General features: G+C 38.3%; 1 protein-coding gene across 2 annotated transcripts; it reads right to left on the bottom strand.

Annotated features, from left to right (window-relative positions):
• Positions 1-2,959: 2,959 nt before the first annotated feature.
• On the bottom strand, positions 2,960-8,473 carry rab33ba (RAB33B, member RAS oncogene family a). Of its 2 annotated transcripts, XM_040120426.1 has the most exons (3): positions 8,355-8,473; positions 7,736-8,078; positions 2,960-5,351 (listed from the first exon to the last, which is right to left on the bottom strand). In XM_040120426.1, exons 2-3 carry the CDS (start codon positions 7,961-7,963, stop codon positions 4,851-4,853), a joined length of 729 nt encoding a protein of 242 aa, XP_039976360.1. In that variant the 5' UTR covers positions 7,964-8,078; positions 8,355-8,473; the 3' UTR covers positions 2,960-4,850. The 2 variants fall into 2 exon arrangements, with proteins under 2 accessions (XP_039976360.1, XP_039976359.1); XM_040120425.1 differs by lacking the exon at positions 8,355-8,473 and having other exon boundaries at positions 7,736-8,257.
• Positions 8,474-16,247: the final 7,774 nt, after the last annotated feature.

The following is a 16,247-nucleotide window of genomic DNA, read 5'->3' as shown; positions in this document are numbered from 1 at the left end:
GCTGACCGAACTGTTTGAGCTCTTTCATCAAGTGATTTTCTAAAAAGACTCCACAGTATGACTCCAGAAAATGACTCCACAGTATGAAATGTTCAGGGTAGTTTATTGCAAGGTTACACATGACAAAACCATTGCAAGCGTCCACCTGCCCCCAATAGTTTGATTCATCAGTCACTTTGTGAAGTAATACCATTCCGTAATTGAGATTTTTCTTTTTGGGTATTTGCAATGAGAGGTACAGCAGCAGTGTCTGTTATTCATGGCTTTAGTGAATAAAAGTAAGGCAAAGGAAATTAAAGGACTCAGCATGAAAATTGATGGGAGCATTTATCAAAAACAAAGTATACTTAAAAGAAAGCAGAAAACAAATCAATAAACAATAAAACACCCACATGACGTCTTTCACTGTTGTCACACTGTTGACTAGCCACAGAGATGCAGCTAGCCAATCTGTGTACATAGCCCCTGAACAGTGAGTCCTGAGAGAAGGCCATTTGGTTTGATTGATACAGCATAACCTGGGGGTGATCAGCAGAGGAGCCGCAGGACCAGCTGTGGCCAAAATAAACATCCAAACCCACAAAGACACAAAGCTGCAAACTAGCATGATATGGACACCAGACTGTGGTGTGTCATGGCTTATAAAGAATAATTAAGAACATCTTTTGTCATACAAGAGACATGCTGAATATTTTATCACAAGCTTACATATGGGATAAGTAGTGGGTATAGGCATCCATGTACTTGTAGAGGTCCCCACCACAAAGCCTTACACAAAATGACAGGTTGACAACAGGCTTACAGGGTAGGCCTGTTTGGCAGAGGTGGTTTGAAGGAGTACACATAATTCTGCGGAGACTAGTACTCAACTGTTACACACGCTGCCAGTATGTTAGAGCATTACCTCTGATGCTGGATGCTAACAAACTGAGCAACACAAATGAACTGTCACTCAAAACTAGGTGTCTTAATTTAAACCTCCATTTGGAGGCAGTGAAAATAAAACCGACATATCATTACCTTTTATATGTTGAATTTTTTATCAAACAGTCGCTTATTTCCACATCCAACAGCTACAGAGCAACATGATCATTCATCTGGAGTGGATTTTGTGTCCACCTGATGAATCTAAGTCCAGTATTCCCTCTCTTAGCTCTGCTTTTGGTCTCTACCAGCTCCTGAGGGACAAATCTGGCTCTTTAGCTGCTAAATGCGCCACTACGTTCACCAAGTGGTCTCAAACTGTCTCTCTCTGCTGTTTGAAGCTGAGCAGGTAGCGTTACAGTCCTGGTTGTAATTATTGGCAACTCTGAATTTTAAGTACAGAATTTAAAATGCCTTCACAAATAAATGCAAAATTACCAATTTTGTATAATCAATAAGTTGTCAAAGGTTACTGAACAAAATTTGTAAAAAAAAAAAAAAAAAAAAAAATTGCATTATAGTGAAATAATACAAACACAAAATGTACCCTAGACACAAATATCGGCACCCTTCACTAATATTTGGTTGCAGAACCTCTGACAACGACAACAGCCTCTAAACGTTTCTTGTAGCCATCTAGAAGCTTCTTGCATCTGTCTGCAGGTAGTTTCTGCCACTCTTCCACTGCTATGCGTTCAAGCTCTTTTAAGTTGGACTCCTTTTTGCAATGGCAGATTTCAGCTCTCTCTAAAGGTTTTCAATGGGATTTCAGCCAGGACTCATTGCTGGCGAGTTTAAATCAGTTCATCTTTTCAACCATTCTTTTTTGCTGCTGGATGTCTGCTTTGGGTCATTGTCCTGCTGAGAGACCCAAGACCTTGGCCTCAAACCTAGTTTTCTGACACTGGGTAACACATTTCACTCTAAAATGCCTTTGTAATATTCTGATTTAATCATTTCTTTGATACATTCAGTGGCTCCAGTACTAGAGGCAGCAAAGCAGCCCCGCAACATGACAGAACCTCCATCATGTTTTACTGTAGGGGGGATGTTCTTTTCCTTATGGGCTTCATTTCATTGCCTATTTCATATGTCCATAGAACATTATCCCAGAAAGACTGGGGCTTATCTAAGAAAGGTTTTCTTACTTTTTCATGCCTTTCTTTCAATAGTGATGTCCTCCGTGACCTTCGCCCATGGAATGTCTACTTGGTTTAGTGTGCAGTGTATGGTACAGGTTGAAACCACCACTCTAGATTGGTCCAGGTCAGCCTTAAGCTCTTAAGATGTCTTGTGTGGTGTTTTTTCGACAATCTTCGCAGACTTCTCTCATTGAGTTTCTTCTCAACCATGTCCTGGAAGTATCTTAATAGTTTTATGACTGTGAATTTCTCATGTTCTCAGACAGCTCTCTTGTATTCGCCATTGTGAAAAAGAAACTTGAAACTATCAGCCCCGTTTTAAGCAGTAAAACCATCATTCATTGGTACATTGAGGCCATGTGAACACTGAAAATCCAAAGGGTGCCAAGAAACATGTCAAACATACATTTTATGTCTTTGTTATTTCACTATATTAAAGCATTTTTTGTTGTTGTTCAATAAATTTGACATTTTATTAAATATGCTGATTTAAAAAAAAATGGTTAATTTGCATTTATTTCTGAAGATATTCTAAATTCTGTACTTAAAATTCAGGGGTGCCAATAATTTCAACCAGGACTGTAGTGGCTTTCTACAGCTTCTTCTCTGAAAAACAGCTGCCTGCTGTGTCCGAGAAAACCACTATGAGAGTGGTAAGAGTGAACCAGAACAGTAAAGTTGTGGTGCAAACATATAAACAATAAGCTGAAACTCACTGTGAAGATCTGTTGGTTGAAGTGCTGAATATATTTCGACACAGTCAAAAAACAGTTTGGCTCTGCTCTACCTCAAACTACTAACTACCTTAAAGTATCTGTGAAGTGTCCTATGATTTTAAAGGGACATAAACTAGTCTTGAGAAATGGCTGCATTCGCCAGAGACGGGCCGGTGCGACTGTAAAAAGTGAATTTTTATTTCTCAGATTTCGACCTACCCTGGTCCACTTCACAATAATTACATGGCTTGACATGACTGGACCAACCAAATCAAATGAAACATGTCTCCAGCAGAATCACTCTGACTCAAGCCTGGATTTACCAACCATGGCAAAAACAAGCAATTGAGCCAGGGGCCCCAAATGCCCCCGGTTCACTGTTAGGGAATTGGTTTGTGGTAATTTGATTAATATGAAATATTAAGTACTAGAAGAATATGTCCACTAACATGATAAGGGCTTTAAGGTAGGTGCTGTTTCAAAATCTCGTTTTATGACCTTAAGCAATAGGGTCATGTAATACACCTACAAAATAATAAGGGGCGTTAAAGAGGGCTCAGCAGCCCCCGATGAGACCATTCTCTGTCTATCCATAACTCACTCAGCCCACCATGTCTGACATTTCCAGATCAACCCTTCTACTTGCCCAACGTTGCATGGACAAGCCCAGACTTGTCCAAAACCTCAACTTGTGACAAGCAATAAGAAGTTTATAACTGCACTTACAATTAGAGTATATATCAAAAAAAGGAAAAATTGAGGATTCTCTTTAAGTGATTTTGAAAAATGTCGATGTGATCACTTCAGTGAATTTCCCAGTTTCAATGAACTGCAAGATTTCACTGAGCTTTGTTTACATCTGTTACAAACAGACCAAGCAAGGTTTACAATCTTTGGATTTAAAGCAGCCACACTTAAAGGCACCCTGTGGAGTTTTGGACCAATAGTGGTGGCCACTATGGAGCAATGTTTCTATGAGCAGGTCCCCGTTGGGTTTACATCTTCAAACTGGTAACACAATACAGGTTCTTTTAAGTAATTTCAACACTCTTACAGTTATTGACCGTTGATGGTGTTATTGCTAAGAAATTTAGCAGTGTGTTAGCAAAGACAGGGAAGGCTACTAGCCATCAAACAAGTATTACAATGCAGGTTTCAAAATATTTACAATATTGCATGATGCAAACGTTTTTGGAGAAGGAACTGCAGTCAGTATGTTTGTTAGAATTCACTAACAGACTTAATTTTTTTTGGTGAGAATCACTGAATGTAAACATACAGTAGTGTTTGTTTAAAAGAAAACTCAACAGGGCACCTTTATTGAAATGGCTGAATTAAAACCAAATTGACTCCAACCACCTATAGAGTATGATGTGACAATTCAACAAGACAAAACAAGACAAAAAAGTAGGGCTGGGCAAAATAACACAAACACCTTTCCATGTAATGCAGTCAGTACTACGTTGACACAGATTATGACCTAAAAAAGATGTCACGGATTGTATTTTGTTATAATGTGTTGTTATTTTTGTCTGCATGAATCAGGTCATACAGCAGTAAAGCTGTTTGTATCCTGACCAGTAATGCTGATTAGCTGCTCTTCATAGTTGCTGCATTACATGAGATGAATGACAAATGCCAGAGTGTTACCATGTTTTCTGCTGCCACAGAACACCTGGAGATAATTGATTTGAAACTTCAGTGGCACAGGATCGGGACTTATTATCTGAGGAGAACTGACTCAGGATCAGATCAGATTTTGGCTACTTGTTCAAGATCATTTCCATGAACCTTCAGTAGATTTTTGCATTTCAAAACAACAATCACATTGTGAATACTGCCCAAAACCATTTAAAGTCATCTGTAAAATCAAGCACAAGCACTGGAAAAATGTAACAACTTCAAATGAAGACATTCATTTATGTGTTGTTCTGATTGTGAAGACATCTTGATCAATCCAATCTATTTTCTAGACCTCCACTCTTTCCTCGGCTCCCTCCATCCTCAATCTCATTGGCTTTGTACAGCCTGGAGCTAAAGTTGCCTCTCTCTCCTTCATTTTCCTCCTTCAGCAGCTGCTGCAGCCCCAGCTCCTAGCCCTATCACCCCCATCATTCATCCCCCTGCTCAGGTTGATGGTACCCACCGATCCCCCGGGCGGCTGGCTCAACACTAGAGGCTTCTGAGACTTCAGCTTGTGGGCAACCGTCATAAAAATAGCCTCAACATGGTCATTGTTTCCACCACCAAAGGTTTCATCTCCTTGGTTGTTTGGGCTTTTTGCAGACGTCTCAAACAGAGGCATGGAGTGGGCGTCTGCAAACTGTTGCGCAACATCCGTGCCCACTTGGATGGAGTCTTGGAGGTCACACTTGTTTCCAACTAGGATCCTGGGTACCTCTGTGCCCAGAGCGTGCTGCTTGCACTCCTCAATCCAGGCGGGGAGGCTGTGGAAGCTGGCGGCATTGGTAACATCATAGACAAAGACAACAGCGTGCACATTGCGGTAGTAGTGCTGTACCATGGACTTCCTGAAGCGCTCCTGGCCTGCAGTGTCCCACAGTTGGATCTGTGGAGGACAATGTGGAAATGGATCAAATCCCATTATAAGACCCAAACCAACAATGAATTAATTCTACTAACAAGTATTGTGCGTGTATCAAACCCTGATCTATCTTATTCATCTTGTCACAACCGGCTCTTCGGGTCATTGCAAATAAAATGAACCCACAAAGAAGGAATGAGATATGGAAATCTGTGGCATCAGTAGTGTACGGGAGTGGATGTGTGAGAAGTGTAGTTTGTGCGTTCTGGAAGAAAAATACTAAAGCAACAAGATATAACACATGGGGAGAGAGCTTCCAAGAGGCTGGTGGTGTCAGCCTTTATAGTGGCTGGGAGCATCGGGCACAGGTGCTCACATGCACAGAGAAGAAGATAAAAGAAGACAAACACAGAGAAGAAGACAAAAACACACAGCCAAGCAGGCAAGAGGATTGTACTATGAAGCAAGTTCAACATGCTCAGGATATCTTTTCATTATCCGGCTTCACTGAGCCTAACATTGGCCGTCCTGGATAACCTGCATCAGGAAGCTGGTTATCAACTGGCTCAGTTAACTCTGAGTCCTCCTGTCTGGCTATGAGTGTGTTCATGTGAAAGAGACAGTGTTGTTAATAACAAGCAGCATTTTCAGAACCATGAACAAAGTACTTATGAATGTAGTTACAATTGTGTACTATCAGATATGAGATGAAACAGTGACACCTGCAGATAAATTTGGTTATAGCAACAGCCAAAAGTAATATTCAACACGGTGAAGTGTAAAGAATATTATCACATAACAACAACAGAAGAGAAACCCCTAGAAGTAATTTACAGTTTTTAAAGTCAGGCTAAGGATATACTGTATATAAGAAGTAATATTAAGTTTCTTACTGAGTGAGTATTTTTGCTCTTTTGTCTGATGATAAACAAACTATTGTGACTATTTTTGTTTAATTAAAATGAAGCTATAATAGTTATTGTGTAGTTATTTATTGTGACACACTCTCCCTTCGTTTGTTAGAAGCTCTGTTTTAAAACCAGAGTGAAAGATGGAAAGCCTCAAACAGCAAAATGATTCGACTGATCTATCAAAATATCTATTGATCTTTATTATTTTGTCTCTTTATTGTAAACTATTTTGTCCCTGTCGAATTCTTAAGGAATGATGACTCTGGTTTTCCAGTGATCTGATTGGTCAGTATTTGGGCTGTTAAGAGGTTTTGATCTGATCCTCTGAAGTTAACCTGCTCTGGAGCAGGTTAGGTGTCCAGTATATGTTACCATGGCGATATACCTTAGTAAGAAGCGAACCACCGTCATAACCCTGAAAACCCAGGGAGAAAAATCTTAAGTTACCTCACTAACCACGAATCCTGCTTTGTAGTACAGGCGTCAGGTTGCCACCACACCCTGTGCCATAGAGCTCCACTGTTGGCCAAAAACTATTAAACATACAATAACCACATAACACACTAGTGTGGTTTCTTAAGTTATTCTATATTTTTCTTAATGTCAACAAATCTGAGGGGAAAAAAAACAAAAACAAAAACCATCCGACTCCATTCAAAAATATAGAAATTTAAATAAAGTTTTGCACTTTTATCAATTTTATGGTCTGTGACACATTCCTGAAGTTAGTGTAGAAAGCACATTCACTTTTTTAGTGAACTCACTTTCCTTAAAATTAAGCCTGCATTACAAACTGGGGGCATTTACCAGTTAGGGGAAGTCTAATTTAAAATGCTAATGAGCTGCAATCTGGGAACTGTATGATCCTGCATTTTGGAGCTTGACACATACTAGGGATTCAAAGTCTGAATATCTCAATTTTAGCTGTTTTGATTTTAATTTTTTTTTTTTTTTTTTTTTTTTTTTTTTTTAAACGTCTTTTGCAAACCTCCCAACTTTGTGGAAGGGCAATAGTAAATTTCAGTAGTAACCCTTTAAATGAGGGCTTAGAAGGGTTAGATTATTTTCCCACTGCTATTTACAATGAAAAGTGGTCATCTTAATGGCCTTAATGGTTTCCGCATAGACGCCAATGGTCTCTGTGGCCAGGAAAGTGAATGAGCAGCACCTGTCACTCTCTAATTAACTTTGACATACCCTTGAGCAAGGCACCGAACTGCTGCAGTGGAGCTGCTCAGTAGCCCACAAATGAGACTGCTGATAGACAGACCCTACCACTGATTGTGAACCCATACGTAAGTTTTATTATGCTTCTCTTACAGTGAAACCTTCCATCTTTCCCTACTCTCCCCCACTTCTTCTATATATACACACCATCTACAGTGTATTAACTTTTGCGTGACATGTTCTCCGTACCAGAGCAGGCAAGAAACCCACATGCACAATATCTGCATATTGTCTGTTGTGTTTTTACACATCTGTGTCTACATTGCACACCTTGATTTTCTCGCCATCAATCTCGACCAGCCTCTCCCTGAAGTCCACCCCGATCGTGGCCTCGGTCTTCTCGGGGAATTTCCCGGCACAAAAGCGATAGGTGAGGCACGTCTTACCGACCCCCGAGTCCCCGATGACTATGATTTTGAAGATGCGAGTTCTCGGTGGAGGAAGAGTTGAGCTCGTCAGAGAGCCGGGGAATTCCACCGGCGACCCGCTGTCCGCCATATCAGACGGACAGGCAGCACGATCAGCAGGGGGAGCTTTCTTGAGCAGCGGCCCCTACTGCTGCTGCACGGCGGGGAAACGTCGGTAGCAAGCCCTAGCCGGTACAGTTAACGTTCTGTGCCAGAATTCAAAGACATGTTAGGGATTCAGAACATTTATTAGACGTTCAGATGCTCTCGTTACATACACACTGTCTCTATTTGCGAACAAGTGTATCCCAGTAAACACTCTCAGTCCACAGCTGTCAGGCCACGTACTGGGTTGTACAGGAAAGTCTTTTCTCGCGAGATACATTCTAGGCAGCGTTCAATGTCCCGTGGGAAAGAATGCAAACTCGAGCTTCATACAAGAATCTATTTAACCCGACTCTCAGATGGTAAATACTGCTCACCTCAGCTCTCAGTGGGTAAACACCACTAATACAGAACAAGAAAACCTCAGTTCACATTTCTTCCACTTCTACTTCAAACATTGTGCGCCTCTGTTTGCAGGTTGTTACCCTTCAGTCTTTAACTCAGAATTTAGATAATCCTCGAAAGTACCACCTTCACTGACATGCTGCGCTCTGCTTGTTGAACAGCGACATCTGATGGTTAAATAGCAGAACTATTTCAATCTCTATGACAAGGGAACCATGAAAACAGACACACAGCAATACACTGGAGTTTAAATACATCGTTCAAACAGGTTTTCAGTTTCATTAAAAATAATTCCACATTCATAAACTAACCGGAACTCGTCACTAAGTACTTTTATACTCAGCTCATGTTTCAGTATAAATTTGATGTGCGAGATATATATTTTTCAAAGAATGGTAAAATGGAAGCAGCACAGGCTGAGATATCCTATAGTCCCTGGTGTGGGTCAGGCTCGAAAGAGATCCTACACTTACCTAGCCTAATAAAGAGACTGAATTGCCATTTTGTTTCACTTCATTAACTGAAAAGATATGGACTATCATTTGCAACCAATAGCATAGGCCCTGATGACTTCATGAGGGGTTTTTTTTGCCTAAACTTGGCAAACCTCCTAGAACTATGGAACATATGACAGTATTCAACTATTTCCATAAAGTAAACTGACCTTTGTGTGGCAAGTTTTGGCAGTGTTAAGTACAGTTTCTCCTTTGATTCCATCTTCTTGTTTTCTCCTTCAGACTGATTGGCAGATTACCTATTGGTGTCAGTTTAAATGCTTCATATGCCGACCGCTCATGATTATTAGTAATGCCACACATTGTATTAGACCACGAATTCTGTGTATTCATAATCACACATGCATCCATAGCTTTCTGTACATTTGAGGTGTATGTTTACATATGAAGAGCTGCATTTACATAGAGGCCCTAGGTCAAAGGTCCTCAGAGGGTGCCTCACAGTTTGGAAAAGGAAGTTAATGCTTTGTGACTGAAACCATATGTTAGTGACAATTTTTAAGAAAACAATTGCCTTATTTAAGAGTCGGTGATCAAGGCTTATTTTCAGAGTGGTTCATTGGCATTACACCCTCTCACAAGCAGATCTATAGATGCTTGATTTGACACTGTACTTCTTTGTAATAAACCTTTATATGCAATCAAGGCGGTGTCAGCAGAGTCTCCTTCATCCTCTTCACATCATCAACACCATCTAATAAACTACACATTTTAATGACATAAATCTAAAATACATTTGGTATTGTTCTGGTTCTTTGGTTTTATGGAACAACTCTGCATGAGAAAAAATATGCGATGATGGTTTAACAGGCTAGCTGCAGGTCTTGAAAAATGTTTAAAACCACTGAATCTAGTTCCCTCACAAATGCTTTAGAAGAATTTAAAAAGTCTTGAATTTCATGTACAAAGGAGTCGAATATTTTTTTCTGGTCTAACTGCAGACAGTAACATTAGTTATAACTTTTGGCTGTCAGGAGACAGCTGTTAGGAAGCTCAACCTCTCATGTTGGGTTTCAGCAAAAACTTCAATTAACAAATTAATTATTTGTTTTTTAATTGGTTAATCCATCCATCAATTTCCTATCTTTTAACCGGATGATCTAGGCATGGATGGATTATGAAACAGCAGACTCCAGCCCCAGACTTAAAGAGACACAAAACCACTCTTTGTGGACCACTTTCTCAAACTGCACTGTAGCTCTGCTGAAAATGAAGCATCTTTATGTGATTTCATCATTTCTTTGTATGATCAATTATTAACAGAAATCAGAGAAAATACACCAAGCATAGGCACGCACCAAGAAATGAAAAGTAGATCATCAAGACTTAGACTTCTTCTCATGTGATACCAAAGGCTACTAAGGGTATTTTAAAGTTGCACTATGATTTTTTTTGTTTGTTTGTTTGTGTTTTTGTTTGGCCTTTTTGGGGCAACAGGACAGGCTGTAAATACAATACCACTTTATAGGATTTTTATGGCAACATCAATTGCCTGTTTACACATTCAGGAGACACAAAGCAACGTTAGCATTCATTTGGAGATTTGTCTCATGCCATGTGATAAATGTACAGCAAATTTAATATTTACTCAGATTTTAGCTCTGTTCTTAATCTCAGCCAACAACAGAGAAAAACATGTGGCCCTTTAGTCCGTCACATATGTAGTTGAAAACAAAATGAAGCCCAAGATGGGTGTGGTCCAAGTAAAGGTGCTGGAAGTAAGGGGGTTGGAAGTAAGGAAGAGGCCATTGGCCCCCCACTATGCCCCTGGCCCCCATTCGTTTTAAGTCACAGATCACTGTATCCCATTTTCAGTCATTCCCACCCACCCTAAGACATTAGGTAAAACTACAGACCATCTTGTGATGGTATCACACTAGCCACAATGTCTGTCAATAATGTAATAAAAACTACTGAGGACTCCTGGGTCAGAATCTCAACATGTTGACAGGCGTCGCAATATGGGCTCAAAATAGGGTCAAAAGTATTGTAGCTGTGTATCACTGTGTCTGAATGTGTAAAAATAATTTGTATGAATACATTCAAATGTATGAATGTGTAAAATGATTTAATCAAATGTCTGAATAAACAGGTTTAATTTTTGAATCCGTTAAGATATCTGTAGCTGTGCATGACATGTTGTGAACAAATGAAAAAGATTTGCACAAATTATTTCCAATGTGTGAGTGCATAAAGAACATTTTCAGTTCATGGTATGGACATTCAGAGTTATGAACCAAAAAGGTCTCCCTTCAAGCTTTTACCATGTCAGAGTATAAACAGCTCATGGACACAAGGCAAATAGGATTAAACAAGCAAACCTCCATGGAGTGGAATGGAGTTCATCCCACCACGAAAGGATTTATCTTTAATTAATATTTGACTGTTACTTCCTTCAAAGAAGATAACATGAAGAAAAAAAATTATAATTATCATAATGGCGTGAGCCCTTTTTCGCACTATGGACCCATTGGACTCATACACACAATCACTGCATTCCTCCCCTTCTTCTCTCTCCCTCGTTATTAACAGATACCTACCATAAATCAAAGGCCACAATCCTGAGGCAATGAAAATGGAGATTTATCCCTTTCCACACATCTGAAATAATATGAAAATAATTGGCCAACTATTCCGTAGCCCAGGTAAAATTACTCAGTAAACGTTTTATGAAATTTAGTTCAATCCCCAGAATTCTATTTTATAGAATGGCCGAAATGTGAAACGTAAAGTTCAACGCATCTACTATGTGACCTTACTGCCAGCACCCTCCATACAAGGTAACAGGCATTAAACATTGACAACAGTGTCTTTATTATTATTAATTAAAGAATTTATGTAATCTCCATTCTTTTATTATTAATGTTAGGAACTATTGTGTTCTGTTATTTAGTCAATCAACAACTTGCAGTATTTTGAAGTTTTGATCAATGTACTGATGTGAAATCCACGTTTATATGTTCCATTCTGTCATTAATAATACCATTAGGTTAATATATCATTTTATGTTTAATGTTTGAATGAGTTATGGTGGAAGGCGGATGTGTGATTTTTGCGAGTAAACTCCAGATTAAACAATTCAAAGATTCTATAGGAAATTACTCACTTCTCCAGTTGAAACAAAGGGAGAAGATAAGTACCGCCCCTTATACGTGCGCCCAGCCCTCAGGTATAAAAGCAGCCAGATTTCTTTGCGCCTTGCATTTGTGCTTTTTGCCATTTGTCATAATTTCTTTTGTTCTTTCTGTTTTTCAAGTAAAGTTTTATCAAGATGCGCAACCTGTAGCTCCTCTATTTTGTAAGAAAGGTCACCAACAAATTAAATGAGAAGAGCAGAAAGTGCCTTAGAATATAATTTTATAACTATTCAATTATTACCATGGCTTCGTTTTGAAGATTTTTGAAGATTTAATTTGATTGGCTGAAGCCAATCCTTCTAAAGTTATCTACCGAAAGTTAAGTGAAATTTTTCTAATCATCGCTTTTATTTCGCCATCAACCTGTCAGAAATTTATGCAAGCTGAAGGCGTGCCTGACAGCCCACCTAGAAATCAATAGAGGACAGAAGTCTAGTACACTTCCAAAACCTGAAACAGCCGAGAAACATTGGCAGAACCTGTTGCCAAGGCAACCTACAATGTCTCAGGGAGGATCCACGTGGAGTCCGCAGTAACAGGTGACAAACTTATACCACCGACTGTTTTGGTTCCAGCAATAAATCTCCAGACTGCCGACTAAAGTAGACAAAGCCATCTTTTATTTTACTCATGACTGGGTTGATGTTGAAATACTGGTAACAACTTCTAGTCTGTAAACTTCATTTATAGACTTCCGATGATCCGTACAGCAATATACCCATACCATCCATAGCCTTAACATATTCTTTCCCACTATTGCCCAACTTATCCTATTGCTCTTTTTTTCAGTTAACATTGTATTTTGTCCCACTTTTGCATCTTTGTTATCAGTCATTGCCTTTATCCCCTGTTAGTAGACATTAGTTAATGAATTTCAATTATTTTAAGTGCAGTTATTGCTTTGTGTTCCTTTGAAGGAGAGAACGAAAATATTACACAGATTAATTTGATGAATTTAATTACTTAATTTGATTAATTAATTTCCTGCAAAAGCAGATGGCGCAATACGAGTGCTTAATTTGATAATTCTTACCAAAACGCTACAGGGTTACTTTTGTCCCACATTTAACACTTACTCCTGAATAGACAATAGGGATGCTCAGATTAACATATCATTTAACTATCCAATCAGGAATATCATTTCGAGTCTGTGGCTGCAACCAAACTTTACCTACTGGGTTACTGCTTGTATCGTTGTCCCACAGTAAATTGGATTAACGACCCCAGAGTTTTCTATCTGGAGATACAAAATATGTTGCTAACCTTAGCTAATTACGGGAAGGGTACGTGAATGATAATAATAAATACATCTTATATTACATTATAATACATATTATAGATGTCAAGTCGTTTTCAGAACTCTTCTGCCTACAAGTAAAGCATACAGTTCAATGTATATTATTAACACTCAGCTTGAATGCAGTGTTGAGATAGTGCTCAGCCATGGCAAAGTGTGATACACCCAGATTAATTTGTGATACGCCTGTTTCTGATATCGATCGTATTTCATATTAAAGGCTAAAGACATACACAGTTTTTGTATATATCTACACACTGTATCTCTATCATCACAACGATATTTTACACTATTAAGCAACCTCCAATAAACTTGGTTTATATTGTACTTTTCTTAAAAGTTACAATATGCTTTACAGAAAAGATCATTTATACAGTATATAAATGCAATGAAACACAAATAAAAACGACCACAAGTTAAAAAAGATAAAATAGAAAAAACAACAGATCGATTATTGATACACAGATTTGGAGATTTACAATCAGGCCACAGAGGAAGACTACTTATGCACAGCGTGTTTTTAAATAATCCAATTTTGCAGATGATTATTGTTGTATTTCTCCCAAAACGTATCATAGTTTTGGGTAAGTCTAGCTGCTGTTATAACATGAAACGCAACTTGCATTGCTTACTTAAATTTAAATTTAATTTTGGTACCCTTTGAACTTTATCTTTAAACCCTAACTGGTGTATCACTGTTTTGCTCACCAGCCCCTATTTGATTTGGGGGTTTTGAAGTATAGCCACCAGTATAGTTAGTATATTATCTCAATATATAATTCCACTATTCATAAACATTATTTAAATAACAATTTTTTTTTAAATCTTTTGGAGGGCTGGGGGATTCTCCTAAGGCAATGGCAGGGGAAACACTGACCCATACTGGTTTTTAAGGGAATAGGATACACATAACTTTAAATTAATTATTTCTTTCCCTTCCTGGCCACCCCACACCCAAGAGTAATAAACAAGTTCCAACACCCAAATTAGCTTTATATTTTAGCATTGCTAGAAGGTCTGAAACAGAATTAAAACTTAATTTGGGTGTGACAGCTCACACCAACATTTTATGGCCTCACAAAATCAGACCCCCATCGTCCATGGAGCAGCCCCAGATTTGACATTGCAGTTACATCACAAATTGGAGGCTTATAGAGTGTTGTGTGTTCATAAATACTGGCTTAATTGTCCTTGGGAACAGAAAGAATGTACCATATGTGAAAACCTAAAGTGGGTGGTATTTCCCTTTAACTACCACTTTAAACATTATAACATTCTGAGAGGGTGATGCTCTGAAGCACATCTGGTCCACACATCTCACACTAGAAATGAGTTTCATTCACCTTTCTTGAAGTTTTCCATGGGGCTTCACTGCAGCCAGGTACTGAACCAAGGAAGAATAACAGGAGCAGTGCATGCAGGCCAGGCAGCACTGCAAGCTCACATGGAGATGTTGTTTAATGACACAACACTCCTGGTTGCCGAAATTGAAAATTGGATTATGCAGTTCCACTCTGTTAATTATTTCAATGATGTTTTCAACAACAATACATATAAAAAATAGAATAACCACATTACAAAAGTCAACATGGATCCCCAAGAAAAATTATTCTTTTATTTGGTTTATGACTCATTCCTAAAAATATGTTAAGATCCAGAAAAACAATATTTATATTTGATTGTTGATATGTAGCAAAAAATATATCACTATTTTAAAAATAACTTTGTAACCTGGCAAATAACATCCAAAATAAATTATTTTAGCTCTTATTGAGCAGGGCTACCATAAATGACTCTATGAACTAGACCTCCTAAAATATAGAGCAATAATGGTTATGAATATATTTTTTGTGATATGACAAATTATTTCTTTCCACATTGACAGGTGATGTCGGGCAGAGAACTTCTAAAATGACACCAGACAAGACTGGAGCAGGCCCTGCAACAACAGCCCCTGGACCTTGACTATTTGGAGTTTATTTGTACCAGTGAGATGACTTTAATGAGTTCACTGGGTGGTCACATACCCTTTCCCCATGATTTAGCTAAATTAGACAGTGTGTGTTCTTTTTGGACTAGATATTATGAGTCATAAGTAATGTTAAAGCTGCAATAACTAGTATTTTAAGTGTTTTCCAAACTTCTTGTGACCAACTTCCATCAGAAGATCTGATTGAGACACAGTGTCCTACAGTGGCCAGTCTGTTGTTATTCTATAATTTCTTTTATTTATTGACAAAACCCGGCCCGTGCTTTAGCTTCCACCAATTTTCTAAACCATAAGTGCTTTTTTCAGTGAATCTCTCAGTTACAGCAATATAGCACTGTCAGAACAGTTTTCTCTTTGTAGCTATTTACTAAGTTTAGGTTTAAGTTTTATTTTTTGTCTTTGAAATCTATTAATAATCCATATATGAAAATAATTGTTTTCAGCAAATATCGTAGCTACAACAAGATTTTGTATTTAAAATATTCAACATTGGCAAAACAAGACAATGCTTTTGTTTTGGGAGACAGGTTTTGTTTAGACACAAAGACAATGTTTATGACTGCTAACCTGTATCTCAAAAATTATCTTCCCAGCTTTTCAGATAATGCATACCACTTCTATGTAGCATCTACTGTTGACGTCCTATCTCCCCCTAGGTATTATATGTAAAAAGGTAGTTAAAGATATTCTTGAGCGTTGATGCAATTTCTTGTGTAATGTCAGCCTGCTACCTTACAACATAGCAAGGGATAGAAGATCAGCTTAGCATAGATGAGGTAAAACAAAAACAAAAAAACAAAAAACAAAAAAAAAGAAGGCATGTGATTATACAAAAATGTAAACATCAAAATGAACCCCTTGTCAGGTATCTGTCTATACAAATATGGAATGTAACAGTATGTATGTAGTGGGTACAGTCATTTATG

Source organism: Xiphias gladius, chromosome 23, assembly GCF_016859285.1.
Source record: "Xiphias gladius isolate SHS-SW01 ecotype Sanya breed wild chromosome 23, ASM1685928v1, whole genome shotgun sequence".
Classification (NCBI taxonomy): Eukaryota; Metazoa; Chordata; class Actinopteri; order Istiophoriformes; family Xiphiidae; genus Xiphias; species Xiphias gladius.
This window is presented reverse-complemented; position numbering and strand designations above follow the sequence as displayed.

Excerpts from the sequence above, each read along its gene's own strand:
- rab33ba (XM_040120426.1), bottom strand. The coding sequence starts at position 7,963 with ATGGCGGACAGCGGGTCGCCGGTGGAATTCCCCGGCTCTCTGACGAGC. Across the intron at positions 5,352-7,735 it reads TTGATGGCGAGAAAATCAAG|ATCCAACTGTGGGACACTGC; the intron begins GTGTGCAATGTA and ends TGTCCTCCACAG.